The sequence below is a fragment of the Dipodomys spectabilis genome, unplaced genomic scaffold (genome assembly GCF_019054845.1).
Source record: "Dipodomys spectabilis isolate Male_0828 unplaced genomic scaffold, ASM1905484v1 ptg000108l, whole genome shotgun sequence".
Lineage (NCBI taxonomy): Eukaryota > Metazoa > Chordata > Mammalia > Rodentia > Heteromyidae > Dipodomys > Dipodomys spectabilis.
In genome coordinates, this window is record NW_024870785.1 from 17,316,702 (window position 1) to 17,335,020 (window position 18,319).

Sequence of the window (18,319 nt, forward strand, 5' to 3'; positions counted from 1 at the left end):
GAATAGAATACTATTTTCTATTAACATTTCTCCCAGGCTGTGTTCAACCCATGATTCTTTGGATCTCTTCCTCCCTGCTAGCAAATACATTCATTCCCAGGCCCAGTTACTTTCTTTTTTGTGTATTTATACCAGTCCTAGGGCTTGAACTTAAGGCCTGGCTGCCATCCTGAGCTTTTTCTCTCTAAACTGGTGCTATACCACTTGAGCCACAGCTCCACTTCTGGCTTTTAGATGGTTAAATAGAGATAAGACTCTCACAAATTTACCTGCCTGGGCTGATTTTGTCCTCAGAGCTCAGTCTCCTGAATAGCTAGGATTGCAACCAGTACACAGCTACCACTTACCACTTAATAGACACTTAGCTGGTTTTCAAATTTGTTTGGCCTTTACAAAAGTGATACCACAGTAGTATTCTTGAAAAGATAAGAAAATTACCTTAAGTTCTTCTGCATTCTTTTTAAATATTCTTTTTAAATAATTTAACAAAATAGGACTCTCTGTAGAATTAGATTTTGTGGGGTTTTTTTTTTTCTATTTTGGTGTTTGCACAAATCTTTTATTTTTCTTAATACTTCCAGGTTTACCAAACAATGCAGTGGTAACAGAGTTCCCCCTCGAGCTTTGTGTTTCCTCTATTTCAAACAGCTTCACTCATTCATGGTACATTTGTTAAAAGTAGGAGGTAGGCTTTGATATGTTACTATTTACTATAGACAGTGTTTGCATTTCACTAGTTTTTCCATTCATGTCTTTTTACTGTCCTAGAATCCAATTTAGACCCAGCACTGAATTCAGCATACTTTTATGTGTATAAAAGACTTTTTTTCACAGGGCACTGGGTCTCCTTCCTATCATCAGAACTGCTTGGGTGGTATAGATAAGAGGAACATGGTTCAAGGCCAGACCAGACAAAAAGTACAAGATCTATAAACGACAACAACTACAAATGAAGCAAAACATGACTGGAAGTATGGCTTAAGTGGTAGAGTACCTGGCTGAGTTCAAACCCCAGTAACACAATTAATCAATCAACCCATTGATCAAAGTTTTTCCTTTCCCCTTAATATTACAGCTTTGCAGTATTCTTGTCAAAGAACCTTTGCAAGAAGAATAAGTCCTTGACAGGGAGTAGTTTTATTTATTTATTCATTTATTTTTATTTATTTATTTTGGTCATGGGGCTTGAACTCAGGGCCTCGGCACTGTTCCTGTTCTGTTCAAGGTAACACTCTACCGACTTTAAACCACAGCTCTACTTCTAATTTTCTGGTGGTTAATTGGTCTCATGGAATTTCCTGCCCGGGCTGGCTTTGAACCTCAGTCCTCAGATCTCAGACTCCTGAGTAGCTAGGATTACAGGTGTGAGCTATTGGCAGCAGGAAGTTTTATTTTTTTAATGTTGATTGTTATACCCCTCCTAATTTCAGTAAAAATAAAATCGCAGGCACATAAGGCAAAAATCCAAACTACTCCTAAAAAAAGAAAAAGGAGGAGAGCCAGGGAGATGTTGTGAGAAAGCATGGACTGAGAATCTGCTTTGCATCTTATCCTGAACCTGGAGTCCATATTCTTCTCAGAGAGAACTCATGGCACAAAGTAGATGGTGTGGTATTACTCATTTGTTGGATGATAGCATGCAAATCCCAAAATTTAAAGCTAACTTTACCCTATGTACATTGCTCAAAGAGTTTATTATAGGGACTTTTGTATAAAAAAGTGAGATAAACCATTTCCTAAATAAGTACTTACTAAAAGTAAACCCTTGTAATTTGCTCCTTGCCTTCTCTTTAGAAGATGCTTCTCTCTGGCTACTTGTATCATCATGTCTGTTCCTCATAGACACAGGTTGGACTTAAATGTACTTAAATGGAAGGTGGGGTCCAGGCAACACAGGGAATTTTCAGCTCTGAGTGTGATTCGCTTAGAAGTGCATTGCTCTGCTCTGGAGGCTAATATCTGAGAATCGCAGTCCAAAGCCAGCAGGGGCAGAAAAGCCCATGAGACTTTTCTCTCCAGTTAACTACCAGAAAGCCAGAGCTGTGGCTCAAGTGGGATTGTGCTAGCATTGAACAAAAGAAGCTCAGAAACAGCATCCAGGCCCTGAGTTCAAACCCCAGGACTAGAAAAAAAAAAAAAAAAAAAAGAATGAAGTGCATTTTTAGAAGTAGATCCTAGAGGTTCTCTTCCTTCTATCCTCCTTGCCTGAGAGGTAAAGGAGCAACCTTACATGTTGGTGAGACTTGTGTCCACTTTGGAAGGCAGACAAACAGCCTGCATCCTCTGTCTCATCCTCTAGGTGAAATGGTACGCCAGGCCCGGGTCCTAGCCCAGGCCACTTCTGATCTCGTCAATGCCATGAGGTCCGATGCAGAAGCAGAAATCGACATGGAGAATTCGAAGAAGCTCCTGGCAGCAGCAAAGCTCCTGGCAGACTCCACTGCTCGCATGGTAGAAGCTGCGAAGGTATTGCACTGGGTTTTCCAAAGAACTTGACTAAGTGTAAGGATTTGGAAGGCAACATCAAGGAGGAGGATAGTCAGAGAGACTTTTTGCTGAAACATGTATGGCTCTGTAACATTTGACCTAAGGCAGGTAGCAAAGTAGATTGTTGGACATGTAGAAGATACTCTTCAGTGGAAGCAGAGATGTTCACCCAGCAGCAAACAGTGAAACACCTGCAACTTCTCTTTCTCCAGCCTCAGTGTGACCTTACCCTCCACTTGACTTCTTAACTCCTATCATGGTTTTAGTTATTGCCTTATCCCTGTTCCTTACATCCTAGCAGCAATTTTCAACATTATAATAGGTCAATGATCTTTTACCTGAAATACATGGGACCAAAAATGTTTTAGATCTCAGAGCTTTTTGGATTTGGAGATATTTACAAAGACTTCACTGGTTGAGCATCCCTCATCCAAAAATCTGAGGTTCATCTTCTGAGCAGCGTATTGGCTCTCAAAGAGTTTCAGACTTTGGGACCATTTTGGATTTCAGATTTCCAGACTAAGGATGCTCACCTTGTATAAAGCTTTGAGCTAAGAGTTACATTTTGGCAGCTGGGTGTAAGAGGCTCATGCCTGTAATCCTATCTGCTCAAGAGGGTCAAATCTGAAAGATCTTGGTTTGAAGCCAGCCCAGGCAGAAAGTCAGTAACAGTCTACCTTCAAAATAACCAGCACAAAACAAGGCTGAGAGCATGGCTCAAGTGGTAGGGTGCCAACCCAAGCAAGCAAGTGCAAGGCCCTGAGTTCATATTGCCAACCCAGTATTGGCAGGGGGAAAAAAAGAATAAGTATTGTACATGTTAGAACTATAGCCTGGTGTTTCTAAATGTCAGTGTTTCTCCTCCCTCCCTCCGCCTCTCTCTCTCTCTCTCTCTTTCTCTTTCTCTTTCTCTTTCTCTCTCTGTGTTCATTTTAGGGCTTGAAATCAGGACCTGGGCACTGTGCCTGAGCTTCTTTTGCACAAGGCTAGCATTCTACTACTTGACCTATAGCTCCACTTCCAGCTTTTTGGTGGTTAATTTGGAGATAAATGTCTCACAGACTTTCCTGTGTGGGCTGGCTTTGATCTGTGATCCACAGATCTCAGCCCCCTGAGTAGCTAGAATTACAGGCATGAGCCACTGATGCCAACAAGTTTATACTTTTTAAGTGAAAATTTCAACTTGGTACATACTTACATGTGTATGATATTTGAATGCCTGTATACACTGTGTAATAAGATATCATACCCCTGGGGCTGGGAAGGTGGCTCAGTGGTAGAGCACTTGCCTTGCATGCATGAAACCCTGGGTTTGATTCCTCAGCACCACATAAGCAGAAAAGGCAGAAGTGGCGCTGTGGCTCAAGTGGTAGAGCGCTAGCCTTGAGCTGAAGAGCTGAGGGACAGCGCCCAGGCCCAGAGTTCAGGCCCACAGCTGGACAAATATATATATATATATATATATATATATATATATATATATATATATATAATTAAAATATTAAAAAAAATCATATCCCACTCCTCCAGACCATTTGCCATTTCTTTGTGTTCAAAACATTAAAAAATAAACTTCTCAACTGATAGAAAGTGGTTGCCAACCATAGTTACCCTTCTGTACAAAATAAATGATGCTGGGACAGCTGTCCATACTAATAGCAGAAATTCCAGGCCCTGTTATATCCTGTGTAAAAATAAACTCAGGTGCTAGGAGCCGGTATCTCATACTTGGAATCATAGCTATTCTAGAGGCTAAGATCTGAGGATCACGGTTTGAAGTCAGCCTTGGGAGAAAAATCCATAAGATCCTTATCTCCAATAAGCTACTCAGAAAAGGCCAGAAGTGGAACTGTGCCTCAAGTGGTAGAGTGCTAGCCTTGAGCAAAAGAAGCTTAGGGACAGCGCCCAGGCTCTAAAGTCAAACCCCAGCATTAGGACAGAAAAATATATAAATAAAAATAAACTTAGGGAAGTGGAGTTATGACTAAGTGGTAGATCATCAGCCTTAAGTGAAAAAGCTAAGTGAGAACACAAGGACCTGAGTTGAAGCTCCAAGAATGGCACCACATATACGCCACACACACACACACACACACACACACACACACACACACACACACACACACATAGAATAAAATAAATAAATACAAACTTGGTAGGAATAAAATGGATTTCTTTTTACTGGCATTGAATTTCTTTTGAGCTGATACATAGAAACATAAAATCTGTATTATTAATGGGATGATATGTAATATCTTCATGTCTGTTAAGACCCTGGTATCTGGGTCAGGGTGATTTGTGTCGGTGACTGAGTGATCAATAGTGTTTAATTATTACCATGAGCCAGATACCATTTAGCTAGATAGCAGCCCCTGATTTTTGGTCTGAGGAGAACATCTTTGCCATGAAGATATTGTTTTCAGTATTGCTTTCCCATCCAGGAAAAAGTAACATTAAAGTCATGCGTTCAGTGAGTGGGACATGCTGCCTCTGGACCATTTGAAATCTTCATTTTTACCTTTGCAGGGGGCTGCAGCTAACCCAGAGAATGAAGACCAGCAGCAGAGGCTGAGAGAAGCTGCCGAAGGTCTCCGGGTAGCAACAAATGCTGCCGCCCAGAACGCAATTAAGAAAAAAATTGTCAACCGGCTGGAGGTCAGGAAAGAGACTTACTGGCTTCTCAGATTCCCATTTTAGATTGCAAAGAGTTACTTGCATTTTTTTTAAAATAATGCCCATATAAAGAAAGCTAAATAAAAATCAATATCCTTGATGGTTGGCTTAGGTACTTTAGAAGTATTTACACAATTTGAACAATGGCTTCAGTTTGTGGTTCTCCAGAAGCTAACATCTTGCTGGGCACCCATTGTTCATGTCTATAATCCTAGCTCCTGAGGATGCTGAGATTTGAGAATCTCAGTTCAAAGCCAGCCCAGGCAGGAAAGTCTGTGAGATGCTTATCTCCAATAAACTACCAACCATGAAGTGGAGGTATGGCTCAAATGATAGAGCACTGGATTTTTGTACAAAAAGCTCAGGGACAGTGCCCAGGCCCTGAGTTCAAGCCCTAGGACAGTACAAAAACATTCAGACAAAAGCTAATTAACACAAGCTTTTTTTTTTTTAAGGAGAAACTGAGATTTCTTTATTTTCTTTTTAATTCTTTTGCATTTTAGGATGTACACATTCAAAAAGGATGTTTACTGAAAACATTTTCTATTTTGTCAGCAGCTCTGACTTTTTTTTCCTAGGGCTCCTGTAGAAAATACAGTCTGTGGAAGATAGGATAGGAAGCATGATTCAGTAGAGGAGTATGGAAGAGAGTGAGATGAACTACTTTTGGTATTTTCAGAATATTTATTCTGACCAGAGTTGAAACTAGCAATAGGCACACACTGTGTAAATAAATATTTGCTTTTGCGAACATTCACAGGGGACTCAACTCTAAAATATGAGGGAATGGAGGCTGGGTTAACTGCCTGTCTGCATGGGCATTCATCCTTGTGCAGTCTGCTGTATCCTGGAAGAAAATTGACCTCGATGCTCTTTGAAGGAGAAGAGAGAATGAACCTAATTATGTACCCCAAGGGGACAGTCTCAGCATGTCTGAACCAAGCCTCTGGGCAGGCATTGTGAAAAAAAAAAACCAAGCAAGGTAGCCAGGGCCAGGCCAGACCAAACCATTACTGCCTTTTGAAGGTAGAGGCTGGGTGCTGGTGGCTCACTCTTATAATCCTAATTACTCAGGAAGCTGAAATCTGAGGAGCACAATTTGAAGCCGGCCTGAGGTAGGAAAGTCCATAAGACTAAAATCTCCAATTAACCAGCAAAAAAAAAGCCAGAAGTAGAGCTGTGGCTCAAGTGGTAAAGATCCAGCTTTGAGTGGGAAAGCTAAGGAATAGTACCCAGGTCTTAAGTTCAAGCCCCAGTATTGGTATACACAAAGAAAAAAAATTTTGAAGGAATTGGAATCCAGCCAGGTGACAGTGGCTCCTCTATAATCTTTGCTACTGAGGAGGCTGAGAGCTGAGGCTCATGTATCAAAGCCAGCCTGAGCAGGAAAGTCCATGAGACTCTTTATCTCCAATTAACCACCAGAAAACCAGAAGTAGAGCTGTGGCTCACAGTGGTGTTGTACTAGCCTTGTGGAAAAAGCTCAGGGACAGAGCCCAGGCCCTGACTTCAAGCCCCATGGCCAACTTAAAAAAAAAAAAAAAATGGTAGAATCTGTTCAATGAACACCCAACACTCCAGCCCTGTGGCTTGCATACATGTATATGTACTTGCCTTTTTAGGACTTACCTGTCTCCTTTCCTCTCTAGGTTGCTGCCAAGCAGGCTGCAGCTGCAGCCACCCAGACCATTGCGGCCTCCCAGAATGCTGCTGTTTCCAACAAGAACCCTGCAGCCCAGCAGCAGCTAGTCCAGAGCTGCAAGGTGAGGTTGCCACACACAAAAAGCCTGTAGATGGCTGATAGCGTTAGCAGGCCATATGTCTGTAATTGAGTTAAGACAGGTCTTAAGGGCTTCTAATACAGTTTCTTCCAGCTCCAATTCCAGGTCTGGGTTTTGTCTGTAAGTCTATGAAGTCATTGTCTTCCCCTTGTCCTCCTTCTTTCTAGGAGGTTTTAATCAGAGCGAACCAATGAGGAGTCCTTGAAGACTAAGGAAGCATTTACTTCTCTCTTTTGGAAAGATTAGTTCTAGCAGGTGAATTTCCTGCATTCTCCTAATTCTACCTGGAGAATTTTCTTTTATATTGCCCCTCTGACCTTGTGCTTTGAGATTTACTGTTATTGTCCATTTGTCCATATCCCAAGACCTAGACATCCATGCTTCGTTGAAACAGCTTCCTACAAACACCTCTGTCGCCCTCTCTTTGAGCCCAGGGATTTGACTGTTCTGAGATACCTGTGCATGATGTCAGTCACAACCTTTACTTTCAGTGCCCTTGCCTGCTATGGCAGCATCTCTGGCTAGAGACTCCTGAAAGTATATCAACTGGGCCTATGACAGGCATGTGATTGTACATGGGTAAGGAGAGCTAGCTGCTACCTCTCCTTCAAATCTTCTCTAATGACTCATGCATGAAAGGTGTCACTGTACTGCTTTGGAGCAGAGGATCACCTTGAGCTCTGTGGTCCTGTTTCCATGTGGAGGACTAGATGTCCTCTCTAGATGTCCTCTGGGAGGAAGAGAGTGTCTTTTTTCCCATCCCCACTGCCCCATCTTGTCCTGGCTTTGACTGGTTCCTGGGCCTCTAGTGCGTGGCAGCTTATGGAAGGAAAAGGTCTTCTCTGTACAGTGTTCTTTCCTGTTTGGGCCTCAATTCAGCTACTAGTAAGGAGTAGGAAAATAGTCTTTCCCCTTCTCAGAGAGAACATGGTGCCTGTGTCCAGGGACATGATCCACCGTGAGCCCTTCCATCCCTCTTCTGCAAAGGTACTAAAGATACTAGGTATCTGAGTGTCACTGCCAGGAAGTGAGAGGTATGCTGTTAATGAGGTTCAGGTGAACAGGGCCAAGTAGAGGAAATTACTGTAAGCAGCAGTCCAGGAAAGGGTCAGGGGACATTTCCATGGAAGTATTTTTAACCCTTACTAAACTGGATTGGGAGGGGAGGGGGGAGATATACCAGCAGGCCAGGATGCACTAGGCACTGTTATCTTTTTTTTTTAATTCTCTATTTTTTTGGCAGTACTCAGAACTAAATGGGTACTCTACCTCTTGAGCCACTCCCCCCTAGTTCTTTTGTGTTTTAGTCTATTTTTCAGATAGGGTCTCACACTTTTGCCAGAGTCAACTTCAGACTGCAATTCTTCTCTGCCTCCCACAGAGGTGGGAATACAGATTTGTACCATCATGCACCGGGCACCTTCATCAGCAATGACAGTAATGGTGCTGGGACCTGAAGCCTGCTACCAATGCATTGTCTGTGCTCAGTACCTGTCTCCTTGTTTCCTGTAGGCTGTGGCTGATCACATCCCCCAGCTGGTACAAGGGGTGAGAGGGAGCCAGGCTCAAGCAGAAGACCTCAGTGCCCAGCTGGCTCTCATCATCTCCAGCCAGAACTTCCTCCAGGTAACACACATGGGCACCACAGGTCTTACTCAGAACCCCTGACTGGCAGGGCCTGGTTGTGTGTCCAGTCTGAGGAGAATGAAGTTTGGTTGGGTTTTGCAAAATGCTCGTGCAGACAAATTGCCCTATGGAGATGGCCTGCCCTTCCAGTTTTCTTTCTCAGAGGTATCTCCTGAAAAGGCATCCTAAGTTGCAAGGTGAGATGAGAAGCCCAGAGCTAGATATTGCTTTATGTTTTCTAGTTTCTAGAGTGCTTTTAAGGCTGTCTTTCACAGACAGAAAACACAGTGATCATGTGTTTGTGACTGATTCTTGTGCACTTGGGCAGCTGGACAGCATTATTGTCCTTTTGTGGGCTAAGGGGCAGATTTATTTTCAGGAAAATTGAATAGTAAGGATAGTGAAAATAGTAAGTTTGGGGGAAGGTTCACATTCTTTGAGTCAAAGGCTCTGCTTTATCAGCATTTTTCTCCACTCATGTCTAGAACAAGGATGAGAAGTTGCTCCCCTACTTGCCAGTTAAGTTCAAGTGCTGTTCCACTTGATAAACATGAAAGAGATAAACATGGAAATGTGATATGTTCCCTTATTTTTCACTGCGTATACACACAAACATACACACATCAGTATATGTGTATACTCTTTTTCAGTTGGTATTCATTGTATAGAAACCCCTAGGTTGTTTTTAAAATAACATTGGCATTTATGATTTTCAATAATCTACCATGATGCTGTTATTCTGTATGTATCATGGGACAAACAGAATTTTTTAACTTTTCAACCATCATAAAGCAACCTGTAAAGTGATCATCATTAGGTGTTCAAACCTGTGTTCCCCTCTTAAGCTCCTACTACCCTAGGGTAAATTTCTACAAAGAGGATTGTAATCAGCTCATTTTTTTCCTTTGGTACATTAGAACTTAAGACTTGAATAAGAACTCTCTCTCTCTTTCTTCCCCTCTCATGCTCTCTCATTTTCTTATTCTCTCCTTCTCCCTCTCCCTCTCTTTCTCTCTCTCTTCCCCCATTCTCTCCCTCTCTTTCTTTCTTTTCTTTGTTTTCTTGCAGTACTGGGAATTGAACCCAGGGCCTCCTCATGTTTGCTAGCCGAACACTCTCCCACTTGAGTTATGCCCCCAATTATCAAGACTTGGTAACTTTGCCTGGGGTTGGAGGTAGGGGAGGGGGCTCAAGCTCAGAATCTTCCTGCTTGTACATCTTGAGTATCTGGGGTTATAAGCATGTGCCACCACTCCTAGCTGGTACTTCTCTGTTCATTGTGCTTCTTCCCAAACCCAGCAAGACTGTAGGGTGTCAAGACAAATCAGTGTAGACCTCTTCCTGCTTCTAGTCTGGCCTTGGCTTTGTTTTTCCTTTTTCTCTGTTATTTTGACTTTGCTGCCATGGACATTTAGATCTTTGCAAGAAATGTCAAGGTTAAAATAAATGGCAAGAGATTCAAGAGATCGAAAAGCTTAGCACAGGAGATGGAACTCCCAGGACCTTGAACATTCTGGTCAAGTGTTCTACCCCTCAGCTACTTCCCTCATTAGTATATGTATTTTAAACTTTCTTCAAATATGTCCTAGTATTGTCCTTCCAGAAGGCTGATTGCATCTAAATTTACAACTAGCCATAAACAAAGCATATTTTTCATATGTCTTTTGAGTGCTTTAAAAAACATGTTTTTCCCAGTTTTCACTATGGAATATTTTGTGTTGGATTTTGTATTTCCTGGATCTTAATAATGTTCAACGTATTTCATATGCTTCTGTTGGTCATTTTTTGTTATTCATTCTTTTTGTTATTCTACTCTGTTGGTTTTTATTATTTTAATTCTTTTTTAAATATTAAAAATATTAACTTTTGCTCTTAATACTTATAATCCAGCCATTTACCTTCTTACAACTTTTCAAAGAGCAGTTTTTATAACATATATATTTAAAGCTTTAAAAGTATGTCTGCTTTGTGATCCAGAAATTCTACTTTTAAATTTTTACATGAGAAGCTGGACACCATTGGCTCAGGCCTGTAATCCTAGCCACTCAAGAGGCTGAGATCTGAGAATCACAATTCAAAACCAACCCTGGAAAGAAGATCTGTGAGACACTTGTCTCCAATTAATCACCAAAATGCCAGCAGTGGAGCTGTGACTATGAGCAAAAAAGCTCAGGGTAGCCAGGTGCCGGTGGCTCATGCCTATAATCCTAGCTACTCAAGAGGCTGAGATCTGAGGATCTCGGTTCAAAGCCAGCCCAGGCAGGAAAGTCTGTGAAACTCTTATCTCCAATAAACCACTCGAAAACCGGAGGTGGCACTGTAGCTCAAGTGGTAGAATGCTTGCCTTGAGCTGAAGAGCTGAGGGACAGCGCCCAGGCCCAGAGTTCAAGCCCTACGACCGACAAAAAAAAAGAAAAGAAAGCTCAGGGTCAGTGCCTAGGCTCTAAGTTCAAGCCCTAGAACCAGCACGTGCATGCCCCCACACACAAATAATTACACGGAGAAAATTATCAATGTACACAAAAATTTAGCTATGTATTGGTCATCATTATTATACTTCAGAAAAACGAAGGTGTACCCAACTATGCGGTAGGTAGGGGTGGGGAGTTGAGGAATGTTAACAGGTGCATGTAATCAGATACTATATGGCTGATCTAAACAATATGTGAGACAAAACAAATAATATGCTCTTAATTTTCATGCACAGATGTCCATACCTGGTAACATTATTCTAGTTTCTGAAATGTGAAATCATTTTCTTTGTTTTTCCTTGAACTTAAGCTCACTCTGCTTGTTTGCCTGCCTGACATACTATCACTTGATACATACCTCCACCCCAGCCTTTTACTAGTTATTTTAAACAGAAAGTCTTTTAGATTTTTTTTTTTTTTTTTGTCCAGGCTGCCTTCAAGCCCCAGTACCTGGCTATTTTCTTTTTTTTCTTTTTTTTTTTTGCCAGTCGTGGGGCCGGAACTCTGAGCCTGGGCACTGTCCCTCAGCTCTTCAGCTCAAGGCTAGCGTTCTACCACTTTGAGCCACAGCACGACTTCCAGCTTTATCTGCTTATGTGGTGCTGAGGAATCGAACCCAGGGCTCATGCCTGCAAGGCAAGCACTCTACCACTGAGCCACTTTGCCAGCCTCTACCTGGCTATTTTCTTGGTTTATTTGCCATCATTTTTAAACAGTCTAATAGGTTTGTTTAAAATTCATAGTAAAGAACTATTGTGAGAAATACAAAGAACCTCATTTAAAACAGGGATGTCTTAGAAATGTTGAAAATGAGAATTCTAAACCACACTCTATCCTGCTGCTCCCACCATGTCATATACCTTTTTTAAAAAAAATCTAGACTTTAGTAGCCTGTGTTAGCTGGTCTAACACGGTACTCAGGGGGTCAGGATTGGAAACTAGTTGGTGTTTAATGCTTTTCTCTTTATAGTAGAATAACTCCTGACCACTGTGGAGAGATGGCTCTTGGCTCTCTCTGCCCCTTGGCAGCACAGGACATTCATTGTCTTTCTGCTCATCTTTTCACAGCCTGGAAGCAAGATGGTGTCCTCCGCCAAGGCCGCAGTACCCACTGTGAGTGACCAGGCCGCAGCCATGCAGCTGAGCCAGTGTGCCAAGAACCTGGCGACCAGCTTGGCTGAGCTGCGCACCGCCTCTCAGAAGGCAAGTAGGGCCTTGTCCTGCCAGTTTGCTCGTAAGGGAATGAGGTTTCCCTCTTTACTGCTGCTGTGGTGTGAGTCCTGCCCAGGCCTCTGCATGGCAGAGCTGTCTGTTCCATTTGCATGACCACAAAAGATACTTCTGTGGATTGGCTTTGACTCCCTTTGACTGTCTTCCCTAGTTACAATGGCTTGACAAAGTCATCTGTAATTTGCACACTTCCTCTTCTTCCTCCTCCTGTATTCTGGGACAGGCAGTACTGTCTTATGTTTTACTCTCCGGGAGAATAGTAGATAATGTCTTGGTGCCTGATTGATTGTGGACCAAAATAATTATATTTGCCAGCTTTCTGTTGCTGTGACAAATACCCTACCTGAGAGAACTGAGTTAAAAGGAAATAGTGTTTACTTTGGCTTAGGGTCCCTATGTTGTTAGTTCATGGTCTGGTCACGTGACGATGTTGCTTCGGATCTGTGGTAGCACACACATGGCAGAGACTGGGTCACCTCAAAGCAGCCAAGAAGGAAGAGAAAGAGGCACAGGATATCTCATTAAAAGGCATCCCTTCCCCATTGATCTAATTTCCTTCCAATAGACCTCACCTTGGGAAGGTTCCAGTGCCTACAATATGTAGGCCTTTACAGGAAATTTTGAATCTAAGCTATAGCAATAAGTGACCATGTCTTCTAGGTCTGGTCTTGTTTGTTTTGGTTTTTGCTTTTGTTTTTTGGGAGGGGGGGTGGGAGTCGTTGCTACTCAAGGCCTTGTATGTACTAGGCAGGGGCTGTACCTACCACTTGAGCTACTCTGCCAGCCATCTTTGTATTGGTTATTATTTGAGATAGAGTCTCACTTTGTGTACAGCCAAGTCTGGACTGCAGTCCTCCTCTTTGTGCTTACTCTGGGCACAGGGAATGAAAGCTCCATCCTATTAAGGATTAAAATTGCTTCAAAGAGACTTCAAGCATCTCCATCTACTTAGAGAGAGTAAGACTGACATCTTGACAGGATGATTTATTCTCTGGACAGATCCCTGGCCCCCTTTCCTCCTAAACCAAGTTCAGACAATCACTGGATATAAAGAAAAAAATATTTCCAAGGTAGCAAAGTATTAGAGTCCCTTTCTCAAGCAGACTGTGTACACATACTCCCCCACTCTTTAAATAGGCCCATGAAGCCTGTGGCCCTATGGAGATCGACTCAGCCCTGAACACAGTCCAGACGCTTAAGAACGAGCTGCAGGATGCCAAGATGGCCTCTGTGGAGAGTCAGCTGAAACCACTTCCGGGGGAAACAGTAAGTCATCCGGGTTCAGCAGTCAACTCGGTCAGCAGAGTATGGGTTTTTCCTCTTGCTACCCTCACAAGAGGTGTTTGAAGAAATTCAGTTAGTGAATTTCACAAGTTTTGAGAGCAATTTGATAGGTTAACCCACATTTCTTTAGGACTGCAGCAGGATAGCCATTTCCCTAAGTGGCCTGTAGAGAAGGTTTGTGTGCCTACCTAGGATTTGGCTAAGTATTAAGAGGCATCCTCTAATATTTATTTGTCTTTTTGATAAACAAGACAAACGCTAGTGTTTCAGTTCAGTGTTCTGGCTTTTTCTGGAAGGAGTGCTTCTGCTGCTAATAATACTAGGCCTCAAGTTGGTCATGGCTAGCTTCTAGAAAACACTAGCTGTGGGCAGTGTCTCCTGTGTGTCTCAGATATTTTCTCTATGAGATGAGTGGCAATGAGATTTTAATGGTAAGCACAGAAAACATAGTCAATAGTCATGTTTTTATGAAAAAAAATTAGTGGAGAGTCCTGGAATGAAGAGCAGCAAATCACTTTAGTAACTTCCTACTATTTCAAGTGGAATGGTGCTGTCAGAGGTCTGATTGGATCGGATTGGTGCTTCCTAATGATTACATCAGGAATTTCTTGGGAGAAAATATACCAATCCTCATTTGTATGAACTTACTTTTTTTTTTTTCCTGAATGTTGCCAATAAAATACCATGTCTTAAGTTCCTGTTAAGCACCCTACATATAATCAGTCTAGTTCATCCTAATGAAAATCCTAATTAATAACCAAAGTATTATTAAATCCATTTCTGAGAAAATAGAGGCACAGAAGTTGTCTCTAGTCTCTTCCAGGGTATCTGCCAATTAGCAGCAGAACTGAAGTTTCAGTCCAGATCTGCAGGACTCTAAAACCTTTTCTGAGAACTTCCATTCCCCCTGCCCTGCCTATAGTGGGGAGGATGGAACCCAAGGCCATGAACATGCTAGACAAGCATATTCCTGGTCCTAAGAGCTTGTACTCATAACTCTGATATTCTTTGAATCAACTAAAGATATTTACAATGTAAAGGAACTTCAGGAGCAATCTACTGACCCATAGAACATGCCTGGAATATAGAAAACACTTAGAAAATATTTGTTAAATCCCTTCCACTAATTGTAAAGATAAAGAAACAGATAGAGGTTAAATCACTTAACTCAAGTCACTCAGGTAATGACTGAGGTGGCATTAACTCATGCCAGAAGCTTTGTAAAGTGATCCAGGTGTCTCTTTGCAAACTCTGAACTCCAGGGTGCCCATGATAGACTGGTATGGTATGAATTTTATCTTTACATAAAACAACTGATCAAGAGGGATGCAAAAAAAACACCTTTAAATTTTTAAAGAAAGATTGTTTTTTACAAAACAAAAAGTAAATGCGTATGTCATGTTATATTATTGTAGTCAAGGCTAAATGGTTGAGGCTCTATTTTCTTCTAAAAGAAAGATATGGCAAGGTTAAAACTGGGTATGGATTCTTATGCATTTTTTTCTCTCTTGAAGCGCCTTCCAGAATTCTCTTCCAGAATGTTGTCCTCATCCCCTAATAAGTATCCATACCTGACCTGAAATTTTACCAATCTTATCCTCTGCTTTTTTTTTTATTCAGTCTACAAAGCAGGTTGACATGCTGTTTATGGAAAGGCCACGTTTACAGTCTCACCACTCCAATTCCATGTCTCAAGCATTTCCTTTCAGTTTGAGCTTCTAAAAGTATAATGATCATTTGCACACTGTTAATGGTCTGACATGCCAGGAAGGTGGTGTAGCTGGGTATCTGCCCACTTCCTGCCAAGACATAATTAATACCCGCTAAGGATTTATGGCAGACTCTCTAAATTAGTTTCTAAAGATATAATGCTAATAGCTACCATTTGTTGAAACAGCCTACATTCCTTCCCTAGAAACCTTCACTGGTAGGTATTACAATCTAAGGAAACTGAGGCTTGGAGAAAGTCCACCCCAGCCTCACACAGCTAGTAGTAAGAGGCAGGCTGTAGATTTGTTTATTCTAAAGTCAGGCTCATTTTCCTGTATTGCCCTCCAGCAACTTAGTATCATGGGTATGTGTGTTCTTTCCTAAGAACTGAGCTCAAGATCTACACTGTTGTTCCGACCATTGGCAGATGGTTCTTTTCCTCTAAGTTCTCTCTTTCTTGGATATTCTGACAGCTGGAAAAATGTGCCCAGGACCTGGGAAGCACCTCCAAAGCAGTGGGCTCCTCCATGGCACAGCTCCTCACCTGCGCTGCTCAAGGCAATGAGCACTATACAGGTGAGGCCCTCTTATGCCGTTGGAACAGGTGCAAAGAACTGGCAGGGGGCGGATGTCTGGAAAGGATGTTCTCTGATTTAGCAATAAACTTGACTTCCCTTTTAGCAGTTTGCTGCATATTTTGCGAGCACTTTCCACGAGCCTGTTACTAAGCATACAAGAGAAATAAAACAATTCCCAAACTATTTTGTGGGTCACTCTGTTGGACTACAAACATATAAGCAATTATAGATTTCTAGGACTAATCTCTGGAAAGTTACAGGAAAAGGAAATGTTATAATAGGCTTTCAACACAAATCTAAAACCTACAGTTTTTGCAAATGTGTGCCTTAGATTGAGTCTCCCAAATACTTCATTCTTCCAAATTCTCAGAGACCTCAAACAGAAGTGGATTAAAGGGTCCAAATAATTAACAGGAAGATATAAAGAGAGGTCTACAAATGACAGTGAAGTATCTTCAGTGGTCAGTACTCAGCTCTCAGCATCTACTAAAACCTGCAAAGCAAGGCAGCTGTCTAGATCACAGCATTAACAGAGGTAGAGGGAGTAAGGGCTTAGCCACATCTGGCACTCTTCTGCGTGACAGCATCCCTCTACCCCACGCCAAAGCTGAAACATGAAATGGAATGATAGCTCCACTCCATTTATTTCCTTCACTTTAGCTTTACTATCCTTTGTGTTTTCTCTCTGGGCTTCTCTTCAGCCATTTTAAACAACAACAACAACACTGGATTTAAAAGTTTTTCATTCCCCAGGCTGAGTGATAGATGGTAGACTGGCAGCTTTGTAATCTGCCTGGATCAGGTTGTAGATTTCTACCCCAGCTGTGGGATGCACAGAGCTGAATGCTTACAGATTTGTGAGTCCATGGCTGTGAAGCTGTCTAGCTTTACAGCTTTGAGGCCTTTCCCATTACAGAGCCTCATTGTCCTCAATACTGGGAAGACCACCCCTGCATCTGTGCCGTATAGCAGAAGCAATGTTTGCAGACCATCCAGACCTGCCTCAAATGCTCACTTGAAAGCCGAGAGAGGCGTGGATGTGTGTGTGTGGTTTCCATGCACTTATGTGCTCTAATTAGATGCCCTCACACTTCACTGTCTCAAAAAACACACTGAGAAGTGTGTATCCTGGAAGCCGGAAGCCATGACCTAGCTCTGGTACCATCTTGAATGTGTGCTATGGATCAGACACTGTCCATGCCGGACCTCATGTGAAACTATTGCTTGAGATGAGTTTCAGCACCAACTTCGCACTTCTTAAGTTGCTGTGTTCCTGGTGTCTATGACCTCCTTTTTCATGGTGTGCCATGTGGCCAGACCATGTTTGTTCTGCATGAAGTCATGTTGTAGTCTCAAAGGGCTGGTTTAAGCTAGACACCAATGGCTCCCACCTGTAATCCTACCTACTGAAGAGCATGAGATCTAGAGGACTGCAATTCTAAGCCAGCTAGGACAGAAAAATCCATGAGACTATGTCTCTAAATAACTAACCAAAAGCCATATTGGAGGCATTGTTCAAGTCATTGGGCACCAGCTGTGATCAGGAAAGCTGAGTCAAAGAGCAAGGCCCTGAGGTCAAGCCCCAGTACTGGCACACACACACACACACACACACACACACACACACACACACACACACACACACACTGGTTTATATTCATACTTTAACACCAATTCTATCATGTCTCATGCTTCCCAACAGAGATACCCAAATCCAAATAGCCATTCAAGGTTCTTTTGTCTTTGTTTTTGTTTTATTATAAAAGTGATATACAGAAGGGTTACCATTTTCTAAGTCAAGTAATGAGCACATTTCTTCTTTTTATTGTTGTTATTAAGGTGATATAACTGGGTGTCAGTGGTTCATGCCAGTAATCCTAGTTACTCAGGGGGCTGAGATTTGAAATTGCAGTTTGCAGCCAGCCCAGGCAGGAAAAATCTGTGAGACTCTTATCTCCTATAAACTACTTAGAAAATTCTGGAAGTGGCTCAAGTGGCAGAGGAATAGCCTTGAGAAAAGGAGCTCAGGGACAGTGCCCAGGCCCAGAGTTCAAGCCCCAGGACTGGCAAAAAAAAACAAAAAAATTTATACTGTTTCATAAGTTAGGTAACTAATACATTTCTTCCTTCTCTCCCTGCCTCCTTCTCTTTCTCTCTCTAAAACTAGATAAGTATTCTGTGGCCTGCTGTCTATCTCTTACGTTTGTGTTCCCTGTGCCCACATGAATGTGTGCATAAGAACTTTCTTAGAAGTATTAATCACACTAGTCCCCAAATTCCATCAGCAGAACAAGTAATCAAATGCTGGTATCATCCAGATGATTGCATACTACACAGCAAGCTAAAAGAATGAATTGCTATACATGACAATATGGGTCAATTTCACAGCATGACAGAAAAAAAAAAGGCATACAGTGTGGTTCTGTTCACATACAATTTTAGAACAGGGCTGGGAAGGTGGCTCAGTGGTAGAGCGCTT

General features: G+C 42.1%; 1 protein-coding gene across 1 annotated transcript in view; it reads left to right on the plus strand.

Moving 5' to 3' along the window:
• Positions 1 to 18,319, plus strand: part of Tln2 (talin 2) — a 340,653-nt gene that overhangs the window by 234,092 nt on the left and 88,242 nt on the right. The window contains exons 22-28 of the mRNA XM_042687576.1: positions 2,300 to 2,466; positions 5,014 to 5,142; positions 6,810 to 6,923; positions 8,454 to 8,567; positions 12,107 to 12,241; positions 13,406 to 13,534; positions 15,736 to 15,838. Coding sequence (XP_042543510.1) covers positions 2,300 to 2,466; positions 5,014 to 5,142; positions 6,810 to 6,923; positions 8,454 to 8,567; positions 12,107 to 12,241; positions 13,406 to 13,534; positions 15,736 to 15,838 — 891 coding nt within the window. The remainder of the gene's footprint in view (positions 1 to 2,299; positions 2,467 to 5,013; positions 5,143 to 6,809; positions 6,924 to 8,453; positions 8,568 to 12,106; positions 12,242 to 13,405; positions 13,535 to 15,735; positions 15,839 to 18,319) is intronic.